The following is a 22,705-nucleotide window of genomic DNA, read 5'->3' on the forward strand; positions in this document are numbered from 1 at the left end:
GGCCTTGGGAAAAACTATTTAGAGGTCTGAATCTGCATCAAGCTTCCCAAGTAATAGGAAACCATATTTGTAATTACTTCAACTGATGATAGTTTATATGCCCAAATCCTCACACTGTGCTATGAAACTAGTAGAATAATTAGACAGAACAAGGGAAAAGCACTTAATTTAACACTGAGGAATCAGAAAATGCTTCTCAGAAGAAGTAGCCCTAAACTAAGATCTTAAGGATTAACAGAGCTGGTAAGAGCAGAAGGAGGAAGTTCCCAGGCGGAGAGAATTACTTTTGCAAAGACCTAGTAGAAACAAAGAAAACACAGCAAGTTCTAAAAACAAACTATTTCTGCATGTCTGGAGCATACAGTGTAAGAGAAGGAAGAGGATATGAGGGACATGAGAGAAAGAAATAGGAGTCATTTCATAAACAGCCTTGAAGGTATGTTAAAAAGCTTGAATGTTACCCTAAGAACAATGATGGGGTTTACACAGAGGAACAATACAACAGATTTAACATTTTAGAAGGTCATTCTAGCTTCAATATGTTAAAAGGATTAGAACAGAGAAAGTTGGAGGTGGAAAAACCAGTTAAGATGCTACTACAGATGATGGAAACAGCTGGTTTAAAGGTGAGAAAAAAATTCCAGAGGGAAATACCATTTAAAAGAGAAAACAGTGAAGAAATAAGATTCAGAGATAGTAAGAACTTTCCAGAATTGATGAGTCACTAATCCTCAAACTCAGAAAACTCAACTTAACCCAGATAGGATTAAGAAAAAAAGCAAAAAGACTAAATTCCCACCTAAACATATACCAGAGAAACTACACAGCATGAAAGATGACAAAACAATATTAAAAGTAGCCACAGAGAAAAGACAAAGGAACAAAAATTAGGCTGATAACTTCTAAACAGCAACAATGGAAGCCAGAAGTCAATGGAATGCTATCTTTAAAAGAGCTGAGAAATTCCTAAACATATAAAGCAAAATGAAACATATCATCTCAACTATGCATACAGTAATAATGAGCATTTACAGCACCCAGATAGTAGTTTCTAAATACCACTGCCCACTAAACCGAAAGACTAAGGAGAAATTCATAAATATCATCAGAGGGAGATCTGACACAACTCTCTCATAACTAACTGAATAAGGAGGAAAAATAATCAGTAAGAAACAGAAAATCTGAACACTGCAACTAACAATGTATGTGTGCATGCATGCACATGTGGGTCTGTGCACATGTGTATACATTTCAGGCTGAAGTAACAAAATTATAAAGGTATGGCAGTCAAAAAGTATAGGATTGCTTCAGGGAAGAGAAGAGTGTGTGTAGTGGGTGATACCATTAAAAATACAGGTTAGGGCAGTATTGGAGAAAACACTAAATGCAGAGGCAGGGATCATGCAATAATTGAATGTTGAGGTAATAAGGAAACTATGATGGTAGGATAAATGGAAAACAAGAAACAATATAAACTAGATTTACATTACTAAAATGGAAAGGTAAATTGTCAAATGATGAAAAACATTATATACAGCATAATCCCTCTTTACTCAAAAAAAGTGTATATATGTGTGTATGAACTTGTTTATAAAATAAAGTTTTATAAAGTGTAATGATACACATCAAACCATAAAAGTGACATTTTGAGGGTATGCAGAAAGAGGAGAAAGTCATTATTTTTGTTTAATCATGTTTTAGTTTTTGACTGTTTTTCTTTTTTATAGTATACTTACATCATTTTTATAATATAAATAGTGTATAAGATGAAAGATTAAAAACATAAAATAACTTCCTAGGGTAGAGGCTATAGTTTAACTCTGCTAGTTTTTTGTAGCTGTTAATTAGCATTTCAAATACCAACAAGCTAGCTAATCTACTTCTATTACCTGACAGATATCAGGATACTCTTACCAGTATTTGAGAGACTCCGTGAAACGAAACTTTTGGAAAATGAATTTCCTAATATTCATCAGAAATGAATAGTATGCTAAACTCATCATCTGTGGCAATTTTACCTTGATGATTTTTTTAAATTATAAAAGTTAACACAGGGAGATGCAAGAGGGAGGAGATATGGGGATATATGTATATGTATAGCTGATTCACTTTGTTATACAGCAGAAACACACCATTGTAAAGCAATTACACTCCAAAAAAGATGGTAAAAAAAAAAAGGTTGACACATACTTGTTATAATTTATCCAACACAGAGGTTATAAGAAAAAAACAATTTTATCCCCATGTCCCATCTAATTTCTTTAGAGTAACCAGTGTTAATTTAATATATATACCTACAAATCATTTTCAATGTTCATATACAGATCTTGGTTTTTGTTTGTTTCCATAAAAAGAATTAATTACACGTTACTTTGCATCTTGCTACTTATTCATCAGGACAATTTTTAGATATATTTACCAACAAGTGCAAAAACACTTTTTTTGGTAATCTACATGAAATATTTTCGTTCAGTTTTTTTAAGATACTTTTGTTTGGAAAACTCAATCTAGAAGAGTTGGGCTGACAAAATAGGATATAATAACAACCTGGTTACTACAGGATAAGTTTTCTTCCTTTTTTTTTTGTTTGCTTATTTGTTTTGTTTTATAATACATTTTCTGAGCTACAAAGCCACTATCAAGTTTGTTTAAATTCTCATTGGTAGTCAAACAAAAATAACCCTAAGTAACCTAAGATACAACATGCTTGCCCCAGCCATGCCAAGTCAGTGTCCCTGAGAAATCCCCTGAAGGCTACATGGGGTGTCTCACCAATTCAGCAGAGGGCTGAGTCAGATTCTGAACCACTGCCTCAATTGGTATTCAAAGAAACTAGATAAAGTGACCTATGAAGTCACTGTATCCACCCCCATCTCAGGAAATCTTGGTCCCAAAAAATAATAACCAGTTTTTTTGTCCTGTCCAACTTTTACTATATACAGGATAGACCATTCACCAAAGCCCAAGAAGACTATTTTATCTGAGGTTTTAATGTATAAAGAAATGGTAATAATAAACTCCAATTTTCCAAAGATTTACTAAATTATTACTCTTACCTATCATCTTTTTCCCTAGCTTAAAAAAAAAAAAAATTGTTTTCCTCACTGGAGCACTACCCTTCGGATAGTTAATTAGTTATAGCTTACTACTCAGTCCTTGTCTAGAATTACAATGTGTGAAAGAGTCATAAAACTAGATCCTTTGACTACTATTATCATTACCTACTCTCATGCCCATCCACCACAACATATGGCGTTTAAATATACACTGTGCTTTTATTTTATTATATTTTTTAAGAATAGACATGTTCACTTAAAGGCAATGGAAGAAATACATTCAGGTTAACAGTATCCTATCTTCTTCAAAACTCCCTAAGGTTTCAAGAGATTAGTCTTTTTTCTGGTCTTATACACTGCTGTAAAAAGACTGCTTCATAATTCTAGCACAATTAGAAAAAATGAAAACAATGTGACATGACCTTGGCAGGCATACATTTTCATTTAATATGACACGATAATTACTTTTTTCCTAAAAGTCGACTACGACTATCAGTATTCAGTCAAAACTTACTTACTTCCAATTCTTTAATTTTTTCTTCCGCTATCTTCTGTTTCTCTAACAGCTGATTATGAATTGCCTCCTTGGATTGAAGAATAAACCTACAAAGCACAAAAAAGTTGAAGATTAAGCCACGTGACTACTATGTTCATCAAAATCAACAACTATATGCCACAAATATTAAACTAAGAAAACTAGAAGGATGATCTCCAATTGAGAACAAATAAAATGTATTACTATGTTATGACAAACTCAGGAAACCTCCACAGGTTGAAGCCTTCTTGGCTGAGAAGGAATAAAAGCTTAAAAGTAAATTGTGCCTTCTGGTCTTAAGAAGGGAATTGGGCTTCAAGTATATTCATAGACAAAAGGAAAAAAAAACATAAAGGGATAAAAATCTACTGTAGGCTAGAAGAAAAGTTAACAAACAATAAAAATCCCCCATAACTTTAATTTTTCAGTTTCCTGTATCAACTTTTATCTAGATATCTTTCAAACAATATTTGTAAATTACAGCTCCTCCTCCAACCTTTAAAAAAAATTTTTGTAACAGCAGTAACTCATGACCTTTTAAAGTCACAATCAAGTACTGTGTTAGGATCAATGCATTAGTGTTTATATGAGTTCCTCACACAAAAAGCTCTGTATAAGGCCCAGTATCTTTTATTATTATATCCAGAGTGTATAATACCTCTGAAAAGCTCAAAATGCACAAGTGGAAATTTTCAACTTTTTCCATTTTACATTCAGGCACATTATTTACAGTTGATGAGGGTGGAAATATGGAGAAACTTTAAAAGTTAATACTGAGGGGCTTCCCTGGTGGCGCAGTGGTTGAGAGTCCGCCTGCCGATGCAGGGGACACAGGTTCATGCCCTGGTCCGGGAAGATCCCACATGCCGCAGAGCGGCTAGGCCCGTGAGCCATGGCCACTGAGCCTGTGCATCCGGAGCCTGTGCTCCACAACGGGAGAGGCCACAACAAGTGAGAGGCCCGCGTGCCACAAAAAAAAAAAAAAAGTTAATACTGAATCTGTTTTGTGACTTTAGGTTCATAATTCTTGCTGTGGGCAAAGGAAGAGTAAACTATTTTATAGCCTAAAGCAAGTAAATTGAAATATTTCCCTTCCACTGGAAGAAAGGGAAAATCTCAATTACTCAAATCTCTTTCAGGACTGTCCAACTGGGTTATAACAGATTCCAAAAAAGAACAACAATGAAAAATACAATTAATTAAGTAGACAGTTTCTTCTCTTTGAACATAACTTAGAGTTTAGCAAAAAACTAAACATCATCTCATTACATGCATGATTTTACTAACAAAGTCTTTCGGCCATGGAAATAATTTTCAGAGTAAAATATACATTTTTAAATAGCACTGATTGCTGGCCAGTGAATAGTATTCTCAAATAATAGGTCATCAGACATTATCTTTATTAGTGTCTGGGAAATTTTCAAAGCTAAGATTAGAGGTCAAGTCATTACTTATATGGTCTTTAAAAATAAAGTATCTGAACAGATACTAAATCCCTTGAGCAGAAAATAAAATTACTAGAAAGCAAGAACACTCAACAACAAAAACATGTTTTTCCATGGCCACACACCCCTGAGGTATCTATACTGAACTGTGCCAACTTCAAAGGCCAGAGAGATGTCATCAAAGCTGGCCAATCTACAAGCCTGAGGACATCTCAGCTATGAGAGTTTTAAACAAGGATGAGTATGGAGTAAATTCAAATGTCTATCTCAAAGAATAATTACATAGACAAAATTCAAACCAAAAAAAATTACAGAAAATTTAGTTCTCAATTTTTAAAATGCCAAAGATACATTGTATGAGGATTGGAAAGAGCCCCCAGAAACATTTGGATTTCTGGAAAAAGTCTTTAGAAAACACCTTTTTCTAGTGTTAGAAGACAATGAATTCTCAGACGTTATTTTGAAGATAAAGGATATATCATGATAATGTAATTATGACTGGTACATGATAAATAAGTATTATGTACACTACTTCTCAAAGTAGAGACTCACAGACATCCTGCCTGATAGTTTATGGAAAGCCAAATGATAGACAAAGGATTCCACAGTTCAGAATGCCACAAAGGAAAACTAAAGCATGAAATGAAAAATTATTTTCATATAACAGATATGCACAAAACATGCTTATTAATACTCAGCATCATATAATCTACAATAGTCACTGCTTTGTATTGATAAAAGGCCTCTACATTGGAAATCAATGCCATGTGACCCTGCACTGTAAACTATCAAGGATATGTAGCCTGCTGTTTCATTTCCTCATTTATTTGTAATTATGCCATCTGAAAAACATAATTTATGATGGCTTTTGGTTTTCTTTATTTGAGAAACATCAGAAGCTGTGTTCTGAACTCTCCTGCAGGCTGATACATAACTTCTATTTTCTAATGATTCAGCATATATAAAAAGTGTTGTTCACCTGCAAAAACACAATCTAGGATCAGTGGCAATGCTGTTTTTGGGTACACTTCCAAAGTATGGTAACCTGAACATAGATTATTCAGAAACAACAATGTGCTTATGATAATGCATTTTGTTTGGGTGGGAAATTTTTAGAATATGAGAACATATTCTAGTGGCATGTAAAGAATCCGCAAATTAAGTAGCACACAAAAGGCTAGATAAAAATGATCATATCTTGCTCCTTTGCCTCACTCCGCTGGTGATGAAAACTACTTGCATGTGTGCACAAAGAACATGCAAAAAAATTTTTTACTTCATAATTTTTTAGCAAAACAAAAACAAACAAAAACCTAAATCCCTTAGTAAAGAAGCAATTAAAATTTATGCTACATCCATATTGTGAAAGGTTGAGTAAGACTTCTATTATTGGCATTATGCAGAGTAGACATCCAGAGCAATGCAAAAAAAAAAAACGTTAACATTTTGCTGAGCAACCACAAATTAAAGATTTCACAGCGTGGAGAAAAGGGAACCCTCGTGTACTGTTCGTGGGGATGTAAATTGGTGCAGCCACTATGGAAAACAGTACAGAAGTTCCTCAAAAAATTAAAAATAGGGCTTCACTGGTGGCACAGAGAGTCCGCCTGCCGATACAGGGGACGTGGGTTCGTGCCCCGGTCCGGGAGGATCCCACGTGCTGCGGAGCGGCTGGGCCCGTGGGCCATGGCCACTGAGCCTGCGCATCCGGAGCCTGTGCTCCGCGGTGGGAGAGGCCACAGCAGTGAGAGGCCCGCGTATGGCAAAAAAAAAAAAAAAAAATTAAAAATAGAACTACCATATGATCCAGCAATTCCACTCCTGGGTATTTATCCAAAGAAAATGAAAACACAAATTAGAAAAGATATATTCACCCATATGTTCATTGCACCATTATTTATAATAGCCAGGATATGGAAGCAACCTAAGTAACCATCAATAGATAATGGATAAAGAAGATGTAAGATGTATATACATATATAAATACACACACACATATACATATATATGATGAAATATTACTCAACCATTTTTTTAAAAAGAATGAAATCTTCCCATATGTGACAACATGAATGGAACCAGAGGGTGTTATGCTAAGTGAAATTAGTCAAAGAAAGACAAATACTGTATAATTTCACTTATATGTGGAATCTAAAAAATAAATTAGGGACTTCCCTGGTGGCACAGTGGTTAAGAATCCACTTGCCAATGCAGGGGACATGGGTTTGATCCCTGGTCCAGGAAGATCCCACATGCCGTGTAGCAACTAAGCCCATGTGCCACAACTACTGAGCCTGCGCTCTACAGCCCATGCTCCACAACAAGAGAAGCCACCACAAAGAGAAGCCAACGCACTAAATGAAGAGTAGCCCCCATTCACCGCAACTAGAGAAAGCCTGCCAGCAGCAACAAAGACCCAACGCAGCCAAAAGTACATTTAAAAATTAAAAACAGGGCTTCCCTGGTGGCACAGTGGTTGAGAGTCCGCCTGCCGATGCAGGGGACATGGGTTCGTGCCCCGGTACGGGAAGATCCCACATGCCGCGGAGCAGCTGGGCCCGTGAGCCATGGCCGCTGAGCCTGCGTGTCTGGAGCCTGTGCTCCACAACGGGAGAGGCCACAACAGTGAGAGGCCCGCGTACCACAAAAAATAAATAAATAAAAACAAAAACAAATTAATAAACGCAGCAAAAATGAAACAGTTATAGATACAGAGAGCAAACAGGTGGTTGCTGGAGTGGAGGGGGTAAGGAGAAGAAAGAAATAGGTGAGGGAGATTAAGAGGTACAAACTTCCAGTTGCAAAATAAATGAGTCAAGGGTATAAAATGTACAGTGTGGGGGATATATTCAATAACTATGTAATATCTTCGTATGGTGACAAATCGTAACTAGACTTACATGGTGATCATTTTGAAAGACATTTTGAAATACACTTCTATACATTTTGAAATGTACTAAAATACTGAATCACTATGCTATATAACAGAAAGTAACATAGCATTGTAGGTCAATTACACTTCAAACACAAACACACAAACCAACTCACAGAAAAAGAGATCAGATTTGTGGTTACCATAGGCAGGGGGTGAGGGAAGGGGAACTGGATAAAGGCAGTCAAAAGGTACAAACTTCCACTGAGACAAATAAGTACTAGGGATGTAATATAAAACATGGTAAATAAAATTGCCACTGCTGTATGTTACATATGAAGCTGTAGAGTAAATCCTAAGACTTCTCATCACAAGGAAAAAAATATTTTTTTCTATTCTTTAACTGTGTGTCTATACGAGATGATGCATGTTCACTAAACTTATGTGACAAACATTTCATAATGTATGCAAGTCAAATCATTATACTGTGCACCTTAAACTTACACAATGCTGTTTGTCAATTACATCTCAATAAAACTGGAAGAAAAAAAAAAGATTCTACAGGGCCCAAAATGAAGTGAAATCAGAAATTGTGGAAGGTAAGAAAGCAATAAATTGGTTTTCACCATGAGAGATTCTGCTGAATCCTAGAGACCTTCAGTATCCAAACTGGCACAGACACAGGAGATAAAACCTAGGCACCATCCAAAGTGATGATGTTATTAAGAGAATCCTCAATTAAAGGGTTCCACCTTCAGTCTAAGAGTGAAAACAACAACAACAACAACTTGTCTCTCAGTACGGTAAAATAAACTTGTCTATCTATACCTTGGTAGTAAGTAAAATTAAAAAACAAAAATGTCCCCTAAGAATTTGTAACCATAAGGTGACTTCCTCATGGGTTCTGGTCCAAATTCACCCTATAAGGGAATTCCCCGGGGGTTCACTGGTTAGGACTCCACACATTCACTGCCAATGGCATGAGTTCAATCCCTGGTTGGGGAACTAAGATACTGCAAGCCACACAGCACAGCCAAAAAAAAATAAAAATAATTTTTAAAATTAAAAATTAAAAATTCAACCTAGTTATGGTCTAGAAAATCTCAAGCACAGAATTTCATTTACAGTGTTCCTAATTACATACATGGCAAAGGTGAAGTAAACCTGAAGATGGGTTAATAAAAATTAATCAAACTAAAACACAAAGAGAAAAAAAGGTGTAAAAACCAATAAAACAAACCAAACAAAAACAGGATACAGCAGGAAACACATGAGACAATATTAAGTTGTCTAACATACGTGTAATTAGAGATCCAGAACAAGAAGAAAAAAAATGGAGAAACATCTGAAGAGACAATGGACAAGGATTTTCTAAAACAAATGAAAAAAAGAAGCCAAATCACAGTTCCAAGACACTAAGAGAAACCCAGACAAAAATAAATACAACAAAACAAAACTAGATGTAACATAACCAAATTATTGAAAACTAAAACTAAAAAGAAAATCTTGAAGGCAGCCAGAAAATGACATACTGCATTAAGAGAAACGATAAGAGTTACATCAAACTTCTTGTCACAAGCTATGCAAGGAAGACAATGGAATGACATTTTCAAAATACTGACAGACAAAAGCTATTAACCAGCATTACATACACAGTGAACATATACTTCAAAAATGAAAGAGAAATTCAAACAAACAAAAGCTGAGAGAATGTATTCTAGCAAACATACATAAGAAATTTTAAAGGTAGCTGTTCCAGCGGAAGGAGTATGATAACATATGGAAACTTATAAAGAAATGAAAAGCACTGGAAATAGTATAAATTAAGATAAATATAAAAGGCATGTTTTTCTCATTGTTAATCATTTTAAAAGACAGTTGGGACTTCCCTGGTGGCACAGTGGTTAAGAATCTGCCTGCCAATGCAGGGGACACGGGTTTGATCCCTCGTCCGGGAAGATCCCACATGCCGCAGAGCAACTAAGCCTGTGCGCCACAACTACTGAGCCTGCGCTCTAGAGCCCATGAGACACAACTACTGAGCCTGCGTGCTGCAACTACTGAAGCCCACAAGCCTAGAGCCCGTGCTCCGCAACAGAAACCCGCGCACCGCAACAAAGGGTAGCCTGCACTCGCCACAACCAGAGAAAGCCCACGTGCAGCAATGAAGACCCAACGCAGCCCAAAATTAAATAAATAAATAAATTTAAAAATAAATAAACAAAAAAAAAATAAAAGATAGTTGACTGTCTAAAGCATGGGTTGGCAAACTGGCTTGCAGGCTGAATCGGTCACACTCATTTGTCTATAGAATGTCTATGGCTGCTTTCTCCCAACAATGGCAGAGTTAAGAGAGCTCTGACAGAGATCATATGGCCAGCAAAGCCAAAAATACTTACTATATGTCCCATTAAAAAACAAGCTTGCCGGGCTTCCCTGGTGGCACGGTGGTTAAGAATCTGCCTGCCAATGCAGGGGACACGGGTTCAATCCCCTGTCCAAGAAGATCACACATGCCACAAAGCAACTAAGCCCGTGTGCCACAACTACAGAGCCTGTAGCCTGGAGCCCGCAAGCCACAATTACTGAGCCTGCGTGCCACAACTACTGAAGCCCACACGCCTAGAGCCCCGTGCTCCGCAACAAGAGAAGCCACCACAATGAGAAGCCCACACACCACAACGAAGAGCAGCCCCCACTCACTAAAACTAGAGAAAGCCCATGCGTAGCAACAAAGACCCAACACAACCAAAAATTAATTAATTAATTTTTTAAAAAAAGAAAGAAATACGGTCAAGAAGGTTTTTAAAAAAAAAAAAAGACACTGGCGGCAGTAGTTCTGGGAGTACTCATTGGCGTGAGCCCTCCTGGAGGCTACCATTCTCTCACCAAGACCTGGCCCCATCCAACAACCTGGAGGCTCCAATGCTGGGATGCTTCAGGCCAAAAAACCAACATGGTGGAAACACAGCCCCACCCATCAGCAGAAAGGGAGCTTAAAGTCTCCCTAAGCATACAGGTGCCCAATAAACACACCCCCTGACATGGCCCTGCCCACCAGAGGGACAAGACCCAGCTCCACCACCCAGTGGGCAGGAACCAGTACCTCTGACCAGGAAGACTGCACAAGCCTCTTAGACAGCCTGATCCACCAGGGAGCAGACAGCAGAAGCAAGAACTACAACCCTGCAGCCTGTGAAACAAACCACAATCACAGATAATTAAACAAAATGAAACAGCAGAAGAATAGGTCCCAGATCAAGGAAAAGATAAAACCCCAGAAGAAAAACGAAGAATGGGAGATAGGCAATTTAACCGAAAAAGAATTCAGAGTAATGATAGTAAAGATGATCAAGGAACTCAGAAGAAAAAATGGTGGCACATAGAGAAGACACAAGAAATGTTTAACAAAGACCCATAAGAATTAAAAATGAACAGATGAACAATACAATAACTGAAATGAAAAATACACTAGAAGAAATCAATAGCAAAGTAACTGAGGCTGAAGAATGGATAAGTGAGCTGGAAGACAGAATGGTGGAAATCACTGCCATGGAACAGAAAAAAGAAAGAAGAAAAAAAAATGAGGACAGTCTCAGAGACCTCTGGGACAACATTAAATGCACAACATTTGCATTATAGGGGTCCCGGAAGGAGAAGAGAGAGAGAAAGGACCTGAGAAAATATTTGAAAAGGTAACAGGTGAAAACTTCCCTAACATGGGAAAGGAAATGGTCACCCAAGTCCAGGAAGCACAGAGAGTCCCAGGCAGGATAAACCCAAGCAAGAATGTGCCGAGAGACATAGTGATCAAATTGGCAAAAATTAAAGACAAAGAAAAATATATTAAAAGCAAAAAGGGAAAAGCAACAAATAACGTACAAGGAAACTCCCATCACGTTATCAGTTGATTTCTCAGCAGATACTCTGCAAGCCAGAAGGGAGTGGCACAATATATTTAAAGTGATGAAAGGGAAGAACCAACAACCAAGAATATTCTACCCAGCAAGGCTCTCATTCAGATTTGATGGAGAAATCAAGTTTTCCAGACAAGCAAAAGCTAATACAATTCAGCACCACCAGACCAGCTTTGCAACAAATGCTAAAGGAACTTCTCTAAGCAGAAAAGGCCACTACTAGACACAAGAAAACTGAGAATAAAAAAGCCACCGGTACAGGCAAACATAAACAAAGCCAGGAAATCATCTACACACAAATATGACATCAAAACCAGCAATCGTGAGGACAGCACAAATGCAGAATATTGGAAATGCATTTGAAATTAAAAGACCAGTAACTAAAAACAATCTTGTTCATATATAGACTGTTGTATCAAAACCTCATGGTAACCACAAACCAAAAACCTACAATAGATATACACATAAAAAAGAAAAAGCAATCCAAACACAACATGAAAGATAGACATCAAACTACAAAAGAACAGAAGAGGAAGGGAAGAAAAAAGACCTACAGGGCTTCCCTGGTGACACAGTGGTTAAGAATCCTCCTGCCAACGCAGGGGACTCCGGTTCAAGCCCTGGTCCGGGAAGATCCTTAGTAACAACTAAGCCCATGCACCACAACTACTGAGCCTGCACTCTAGAGCCCACAAGCCACAACCACTGAAGCCCGTGTGCTTAGAGCCCGTGCTCTGCAACAAGAGAAGCCACCCAATGAGAAGCCCGCGCACTGCACCGAAGAGTAGCCCCTGCTCGCTGCAACTAGAGAAAAGCCCACGCGCAGCAACAAAGACCCAACACGGCCAAAAATAAAAATAAAATTTTTAAAAAAGACCTACAAAAAAATCCAAAACAATTAACAAATGGCAATAGAAACATACATATTGATAATTACCTTAAATGTAAATGGATTAAATATTCCAACCAAAAGACACAGGCTGGCTGAATGGATACAAAAACAAGACCTGTACATATGCTATCTACAAGAGACCTGCTTCAGATCTAGGGACACATACAGACTGAAATTGAGGGGATGGAAAAAGGTACTCCATGCAAATGGAAACCAAAAGAAAGCTGGAGTAGCAATACTCATAGCAGACAAAATAGACGTTACGATAAAGACTGTAACAACAGACAAAGAAGGACACTACATAATGATCAAGGGATCAATCCAAGAAGAAGATATAACAATTATAAAATATATATGCACCCAACACAGGAGCACCCTAATATATAAGGCAAATGCTAACAGCCATAAAAGGAGAAATCAACAGTAACACAATAATAGTGGGGGATTTTAACACTCCACTCTCATCAATGGACAGATCATCCAGACAGAAAATCAATAAGGAAACACAGGCCTTAAATGACACATCAGACATTCCATCCGAGAGCAGCAGAATATACTTTCTTCTCAACTGCACATGGAACATTCTCCAGGATAGATCACATCTTAGGCCACAAATCAAGCCTCAGTAAATTTACAAAAATTGAAATCATATCAAGCGTCTTTTCCAACCACAACACTATGAGATTAGAAATCAATTACAGGAAAAAAAACTGTAAAAAACACAAACACATATTTAGTAACAATATGTTACTAAATAATCAGTAGATCACTGAAGAAATCAAAGAGGAAATCAAAAAATACCTAGAGATAAATGACAACAAAAACATGTTGATCCAAAACCTACGGGATGCAGCAAAAGCAGGGCTAAGAGGGAAATGTTCAGCAATACAATCTTACCTCAGGAAACAAGAAAAATCTCAAACAAACAACCTAACCTTACACCTAAAGCAACCAGAGAAAGAAGAACAAACAAAACCCAAAGTTAGTAGAAGGTAAGAAATCATAAAGATCAGAGCAGAAATAAATGAAATAGAAACGAAGAAAACAGTAGAAAAGATCAATCAAACTAAAATCTGGTTCTTTGAAAAGATAAACAAAACTGATAATCCTTTAGCCAGACTCATCAAGAAAAAAAGGGAGAGGGCTCAAATCAATAAAATTAGAAATGGTAAAGGAGAAGTTACAAGCACAGAAATACAAAAGATCATAAAAGACTACTACAAACAATTATTGAATATATGCCAAAAAATAGACAACTTGGAAGAAATGGACACATTTTTAGAAAAGTACAGCCTTCCAAGACTGAACCAGGAAGAAACAGAAAATATGAACAGACCAATCACAAGTACTGAAATTGAAACTGTGATTTAAAAACTCCCAACAAACAAAAGTCCAGGACCAGATGGCTTCACAGGGGAATTCTATCAAACATTTAGAGAAGAATTAACACCTATCCTTCTGAAACTATACCAAAAAATTGTAGAGGAAGGAACATTCCTAAGAATCTGAAAAAAAAATGAATATATGTATATGTATAACTGAATGACTTTGCTGTACACCTGAAACACAATATTGTAAATCAACTATACTCCCATAAAATTTTTAAAATAAATAAGTAAACTCAAAGACATAGCAATAGAACTATCAAGACAAAGCACTCCGAGAAAAAAAAACAGGAAATAAAAAAGAAATGAGGACTTCCCTGGTGGCGCAGTGGTTAAGAATCCGCCTGCCAATGCAGGGGACACGGGTTTGAGCCCTGGTCCAGGAAGATCCCACATGCCGCGGAGCAACTAAGCCTGTGTGCCACAACTGCTGAGCCTGCGCTCCAGAGCCTGCAAGACACAACTACTGAAGCCCTCACACCTAGAGCCTGTGCTCCACAAGGAGAGGCCACTGCAATGAGAAGCCCGCGCACTGCAACAAAGAGTGGCCCCCGCTCACTGCAACCAGAGAAAGCCCACGCACAGCAACGAAGACCCAATGCAGCCAATAAATTAATTAATTTTTTTAAAAAAAAGAAATGAGCTGGGACTTCCCTGGTGGTCCAGTGGTTAAGACTCTGTGCTTCCAATGCAGGGGACGCGGTTTCGATCTCTGGTTGGGGAACGAAGACCCACATGACGTGCAGCTTGGCCAAAAAATAAATTAATTAATTTAAAAAGGGACTTGCCTGGTGGCTCAGTGGTTAAGAATCCACCTGCCAATGCAGGGGACACGGGATCAAACCCATGTCCGGGAAGATCCCACAGGCCACAAAGCAACTAAGCCCACACACGACAACTACAGAAGCCTGTGTGCCCCAGAGCCCACATGCCACAACTACCAAGCCCATGTGCTGCCACTACTGAAGCCCCTGCGCCTAGAGCTCGTGCAGCGCACCAAGAGAAGCTAACACAATGAGAAACCCATGCATTGCAATGAAGAGTAGTCCCTGCTCGCCGCAACTAGAGAAAGCCCATGCACAGCAACAAAGACCCAACGCAGCCAGGAAAAAAAAAAAAAAAAAAGAAATGAGCTATCAAGCCATGAAAGGACATGAAAAGACATGGAGGAAACTTAAACGCATATTGTTAAGTGAAAGAAGCAAGTAATGCAAATGCTCTTTTACTCTGTATGATTTCAAACATATGACATTCTAGAAAAGGCTGAACTATAGAGAAATAAAAAGATGAGGGGTTTGAGGAGGGAAGGATGAATATGTGGAGCATAGAGGATTTGGGAGACAGTGAAACTGTTCTGTATGATAAAGTAATGGCAGATACAAAACATTATACATTTGTCAAAACCCATAGAACTGTACAAAAAGTGAATCCTAATATAAACTACGGACCTTAGTTAACCGTAATGTATAAATATTCCTTCAATTGTAACAAATATACTACACAAATGCAAGATATAAAAAGAGGAAGAAACTGGGGCGGGGGAATGTGAGAGCTCTTTGTACTTTCTGCTCAATTTTCTTGTAAACCTAAAACTTATGCTCTAAAAAAGAAAGTCTACTAATTAAAGCAAACAAACAGGTTGGGGACATGTTAAAAGGGTACAGGAGACAACCTGAAACAAATCTATGGAACACAGCAATGTTCAAATATAAACTCTGAGTGATTCTGCTGCATCTTAGTACAATACTATTCATGTTCCCCTCATCAACTCCTATATTCATAAACCCTCCTTCCTCTTCTCTTCCAGTACCGATATTACAAGCATTATGCAGGCTCTAGGCTAAGCTATTTGTACCCAAAGTCCCTCTGAGAACTCATTTATTTTCAAGGCTTCAACCTGGCTAATGACTCTCAAAATATTATCAACCCCTATCACCTACACTATCATCTAATGGTCATTTCTACTTGTATGTTCCACATCTCCTCAAATTCAACATGTCCCAAATTAAACTCACTTTTTCTACCCATACCAACATTCCCTACAGTTTTCCCATTTCAATTTCAGTCTCTATCAGTGATATCACCACTTGCCCGCTCACCTAAGTCTCAAACCTGCAGCTATTCTCTGTGTCCCCATATTCCCAATTTATCTCTAAGGCTCATTACTTTCTTTCATACTCACCCTCTTTCCTCTCCATCCCACTTCTGCCACTTTACCTTCTGCCCTTATTACCACACTCCTGAATTACTTCAAGAGCTTCCTACCTGTACTCCCTGATTAAACTCCGTAATTCATCTTAAATATTTTACCCAGTTTTCATGTAGCTAGCCCTGAACTGTTGGTCACTCCAATGATTGTTTTTGATGATTTTAGCAGACGCTATTGGTTGGCTACCCAGTATCTGCTCCTCTTACTTTGTTGACAGAGCCCCAGTTTTGTTTGGGTAGCCTGCACTGTCAAGAGACTCAGGGAGGTGAATCCTGTGGTAAATCTTGATTGGTCTTACCCATTCATGGCAGTTCCATCCCCCAAGATTTAAGCCAAGCATGTAGCTCAGTTCTTGTCATGAAATGTGAGAGGTGGTCCTTTTGAAGACTTCTGGGAAAGATTTCTTTGCTCCCACAGAAGTGACACAAAACACATGATACTTTCTAACTCTGGATGTTGTCACATCTGAATGAAATCCTTGGAACTCCTGCAACCAATCTGAAGATGAAGCTGGCAAACACAGAGAGGAGGGCAGAGGCAAGAGTACTTAAAGAAGTGGAATTAAAGCCCAATATACAGTCCCTGAGGAGGACTGATATGCACAGCATGGATAAATCGTGGAAGTACTATGCTTAATGAAAAAAGCCACAAAAGGAGTACATATGATAATGATTCTATTTATATATTCCATATAAAGTTCTAAAATAGACAAAATTAATCTACAGTGACAAATCTGATTATCAGTTGCCTAGAGCAGGATCTGGGGGAGTGGAGGACTGACTTGGAAAAAGCAATAAGGAACATTTTAGAGTGATGAAAATGTTCTATATCATGATTGGAGAGGTGGTTACATTTGTCAAAACTCATCCAACTCTACTCTTAGAATGAATGCATGTTACTATATATAAGTTATAGCTCAATAAAGCTGACTTAAGAAAGATACATAATTAGTACTATAGTAGGCCAGATGGTTATACGTGCCAGGAGAAAAATAAAGCCAAAAAACAGAGCGTACAAGAGGCAAGTAGATGGGAGGTGGAAGTATGTATATACTACTTTTAAATAGGATGGTCATACCCAGCAATCCCATTACTGGGCATATAGCCAGAGAAAACCATAATTCAAAAAGACACATGCGGGCTTCCCTGGTGGTGCAGTGGTTGAGAGTCCACCTGCCGATGCAGGGGATGCAGGTTCGTGCCCCAGTCCGGGAAAATCCCACATGCCTCGGAGCGGCTGGGCCCATAAGCCATGGCCGCTGAGCATGCGTGTCCGGAGCCTGTGCTCCGCAACAGGAGAGGCCACAACAGTGAGAGGCCTGCGTACCACAAAAAAAAAAAAAAAAAAAAGACACATGCACCCTAATGTTCACTGCAGCACTATTTACAATAGCCAGGTCATGGAAGCAACCTAAATGCCCATCAACAGACAAATGGAGAAAGAAGATGTGGTACATATATAAAATGGAATATTACTCAGCCATAAAAGGAACAAAATTGGGTCATTTGTAGAGACGTGGATGGATCTAGAGACTGTCATACAGAGTAAGTCAGAAAGAGAAAAATATCATATATTAATGCATATATGCGGAACGTAGAAAAATGGTACAGATGAACCAGTTTGCAGGGCAGAAATAGAGACACAGATGTAGAAAACAAACGTATGGACACCAAAGGCGGAAAGTGGCAGGGGGGATGGTGGTGGTGAGATGAATTGGGAGATTGGGATTGACATATATACATTAATATGTATAAAATAGATAACTAATAAGAACCTGCTGTATAGAAAAATAAATAAAATTTAAACGATAAAAATATAAACAGGGCTTCCCTGGTGGCACAGTGGTTAAGGATCCACCTGCTAATGCAGGGGACAAAGGTTCGAGCCCTGGTCCAGGAAGATTCCACATGCCGTGGAGCAACTAAGCCCGTGCGCCACAACTACTGAGCCTGTGCTCTAGAGCCTGCGAGCCACAACTACTGAGCCCACATGCCACACCTACTGAAGCCCGCACACCTAGAGCCCATGCTCTGCAACGAGAAGCCACCGCAATGAAAAGCCTGCACACCGCAAAGAGGAGTAGCCCCCACTCGCCACAACTAGAGAAAAAGCCCACGTGCAGCAACGAAGACCCAACACAGGCAATAATACATAAATAAATAAATTTAAAATAAATAAAATGAATAAATAAGGTGGTCATAAAAGAGTGAATATACTGTATATGTATAACTGATTCACTTTTTTGTACAGCAGAAAGTAACACATTGTAAATCAACTATACTCCAATAAAAAAAGATTTTAATATATTAGTAAATAAATAAATAGGGTGGTAACGAAAGGCCTCAATGCCTATTTAGTAAAGACCAGAAGGAAGAGAAGGTATAAGCCATACAGACATCTGGAAGAAGGTGGCTTCATTCAGAAAAACCAGAAAATACAAAAGCCCTTGTTGTCTTTTTCACTGACAAAATTTAAAAGTCATCTGAAGATTCTGACTAGAGTGATCTGAATTTTGTTTTAAAAGAGTCACTCTGTCTGCTCAGTTGAGAACAGCTATAAAGTGTAAGGATAGAAGCAGGGAGCCCAGTTAGGAGGCAACTGCAATCCAATGATAGTTTAGACCAGGGTGGTAACAAGTAATGCTCAGATTCTGGGCAAAATTTAAAGATGGAGTCTTTGCTAATGGACTGAACGTAAGACTGAAAGAGAGGAGTCAAGGATGACTCCAAGGGACTTCCCCAGTGGTCCAGTGGTAAAGAATCCGCCTTCCAACGCAGGGGACATGGGTTTGATCCCTGGTCAGGGAACTAAGATCCCACATGCCATGGGGCAACTAAGCCCACACGCTGCAACTACTGAGCCCTCGCACCTCAACTAGAGAAACTGCATGCCACAAATTACAGAGCCCATGCACTCTGGAGGCCACGAGCCACAACTGGAGAGAAGCCCACGCACTGCAATGAAGATCCCACGTGCCGCAACTAATACCCAAGGCAGCCAAAAAAAAAAAGGATGACTCCAAGATTTGAAAGAGCTGGAAGGATAGAAAAGCCATTTGCGGGACTTTCCTAGTGGTCCAGTGGGTAAGACTCCGTGCTCCCAATGCTGGGGGCCCGGGTTCGATCCCTGGTCGGGGAACTGGATCCCGTATGAATGCCGCAATTAAGAATTTCGCATGTCACAAACTAAAGATCCCTCATGCCGCAACAAAGATCCCACATGCCGCAACGAAGATCCCGCATGCCGCAACTATGACCCAGCATAGCCAAAATAAATAAATAAATAATAAATAAATAAATATTAAAATCGTTCCCCTCCCTCCAACCATCATTCCAACTGCCTTTAAAAAAAAGGAAAGAAAGAAAAGCCATTTGCTGAAATGAGAAAGACTGAAGGAGGAACTGGTTAATTTGTACCTAATGAGAATTTTATTTTGGTCAAGTCAGTTTTGAGATGCCTATTAGACCATCAAATGTAGATGTAAAGGAGGCAGGTGGATATATGCAACTTGGAGTTCAGGAAGGGTTCTAACCTAAGATAAAACTCTGCCAGTTGTCAGTATATAAAAAAGCATTTAAAGAGATAAGCCTGGATGAGATCACTAAGAAACTGAGTATATACAAGAAAAGAGAAAAAAAATCCAAAGGCTGAGCTGAGCCCAAGATCAATCTAATATTTGGAAACGGGAAAGAAAAGGAAACAGTAAAGGAGACTGAGAAGGAATGGCCAGTGAAATAGGAGGAAAACCAAGAGGTGGTATCCTGGAAGCCACAGGAAGAAAGTGCATCAAGGAAAGAAAGATAAACTGGACTAAATGCTTCTAAGTCAAATAAGATGAGGACTGGGAATTCACTATAATTATTTAAAAAATCATGGTCCCTTCAGGAAGCCAATTCCATGTAAACATTCCTTGTTCTAGATGAGTAACTCACATACTGATAGGTTCAATCTGTACTAATTAAAAATCACTGTGTATTTTTAAATCAAACTATTACTCTTGAAATAGAAACAGTAGTATGTTAATCTATTTTAAACATGACATTTATTTTTGGTGACTACTTGGTATTCTAAGCATTCTGGTAAATAATCACCTCTGATGTTTACCACTTTTACTCTGGCCTCATCAAACCCCAAACATTTCCACACATAAGCATCAAGCTATGCTACAAGTTTTTCCAAGATGTGATCTTTATTTTCCTAGTAGGTTAAAATATAACATTGGATAAACGAGAACCAATGGATAATAAAACATTACTATCCAATGAGTACTGAAGGACACAAACAGAATACTCTTGGTACAAAAGCAGAAAGTCACAGAGAAATATAAATCTATTTTGGCACAAGTGCAAAAGACTCAGACACACACATACAGGATGCATATTGTGGTACAAATCTTTTTACCCTGAGCCAAACAATGTAAAAGGCTTGGCTTAGGGCAGTCATGCTCTTATCTATTTAGAGATACATTTTCAATACTGGGCTCCTGCTGCTGTGCAAATTTTGATATAAGAATATTCTAGTCCTCTTCAAAGCCAAAGGGATAGTGTCTTCCAAGTAATCTGGTCCATTTCAAGGTAACTGATCTTAGAACAAGAGTTGATAATGAGAGTTTCTGGCCAGAACAATGAGATAACATTCTCCCAGACATGTCCATTCAAACCTGAAATCTAAAATTAAAGTGGGTATACATTCTTCACAAAACCACAGGCACAGGCTTCCCTGGTGGCGCAGTGGTTGAGAGTCCGCCTGCCGATGCAGGGGACACGGGTTTGTGCCCCGGTCCGGGAAGATCCCACATGCCGTGGAGCAGCTGGGCCCGTGAGCCATGGCCACTAAGCCTGCGTGTCCGGAGCCTGTGCTCCGCAATGGGAGAGGCCACAACAGTGAGATGCCCGCATACCGCAAAAAAACCCAAAAAAACAAAAACAAAACCACAGGCACTAATGGTACATGCAACACACTGCAATCCTAATTATTCCATCTGGGCAAAGGATATTTGCAATTCACAGCAATTCCTGATAGAAGTAATAAGAAAGAAAAGAATACCAATAAGTCATTACCAAGTGTGTATTGATGTATATGGACTGACTCTTACCTTTTAAGTCAATATTTTTTCTGAGTTCCTTTTGGGTGTTTCATTAAGCAGACTATGTTCCTTTTTTTTTTTTTTTTTTTTTTTTTTAATTTTTGGCCGTGTTGAGTCCTCGTTGCTGCTCGCAGGCTTTCTCTAGTTGCAGTGAGCGGGGGCTATTCTTCACTGCGGTACGCGGGCTTCTCATTGCAGGGGCTTCTCTTGTTGTGGAGCATGGGCTCTAGGCACGTGGGCTCAGTAGTTGTGGCTCACGGGCTCTAGAGCGTAGGCTCAGTAGTTGTGGCACACAGGCTCAGCTGCTCTGTGGCATGTGGGATCTTCCGGGACCAGGGCTCAAACCCGTGTCCCCTGCATTGGCAGGTGGATTCTTAACCACTGCACCACCATGGAAGTCCCAGACTATGTTCCTTGACATGAACATGTCAGTCCTCTCTCAAACAGATTAGATAGCAAGTTGTTCCTAAATTTGCCACTATGAGATAAGTGGCAGCTAAAATCACAAAATTCTTGGTACAGCTTAAAATTGATTGTTTTTCACTTCAGAGAAATTCACCCAGTGAATTAACAAAGTTCAAGATTACTGCTATCTTTATTTTTACTTACATAGGAACAACAAAGTAATTTTTTTACCCTTCCCTCAGTTAACTACGTTAATTCTTGCTTATCACCAATTGGAATACACTGCACTATCCTCTTGTGTTGTTGATTGTTACTTTCATGCAACAAAAGCAGATCAAAAAAAAAGTCAGGCCTTTTGATGTCAGGAAATGCACAAGGAAACTCCTCCAAGTAATGGTAACAAAATGAATCAATTACATTTAAACAAGTTCTAGCCTAAACTAAGCAACCCTACAACAAAGACACATTAAATAAAAAAAATTTTTTTTAAATTTTATTTCAGCATGTTTGTACATCCCAAGGTAAGTTTAACAGACTTCTTTTTCTTTTCTTATAATAAACTCCTAATTGACACATTTTTGAAATTAATTTCCTGTGTTTCAGTGAGATTGTTTGGATTCTGGAGAACATGGGAGGGCAAGAAGGGAAAGAATTATTAAAAGTATTCTTCTGCAAAAGAAAAATGGCTATGTAATTCCTACGCAAATGTTTGTTAACTTCCCCTGCCATAAAACCAGTGATGTCATTCTACACAGCAGTAATCACAGTTATAACGAACACCGAGTTTTTAAATCACTGACAGCTTACAGAAATTAAGAATATTACTCAAAAATCTCCTCTCCCTAGAGTACCACATCTGTGGAAGAGGAGACTATGCCCAGCTGGGGTTATATACATACTCAG

At 38.6% G+C, this 22,705-nt stretch overlaps 1 protein-coding gene across 5 annotated transcripts in view; it reads right to left on the reverse strand.

Annotated features, from left to right (window-relative positions):
• PFDN1 (prefoldin subunit 1) overlaps positions 1-22,705 on the reverse strand; it is a 77,756-nt gene that overhangs the window by 45,825 nt on the left and 9,226 nt on the right. For all 5 annotated transcript variants that reach the window (XM_089909366.1, XM_022588950.2, XM_089909367.1 and 2 more), the window contains exon 3: positions 3,575-3,659. In XM_089909366.1, coding sequence (XP_089765492.1) covers positions 3,575-3,659 — 85 coding nt within the window. The remainder of the gene's footprint in view (positions 1-3,574; positions 3,660-22,705) is intronic.

Source organism: Delphinapterus leucas, chromosome 3 (genome assembly GCF_059928025.1).
Source record: "Delphinapterus leucas isolate spDelLeu-1000000601 "Yukka" chromosome 3, BTC_Dleu_Yukka2, whole genome shotgun sequence".
NCBI lineage: Eukaryota > Metazoa > Chordata > Mammalia > Artiodactyla > Monodontidae > Delphinapterus > Delphinapterus leucas.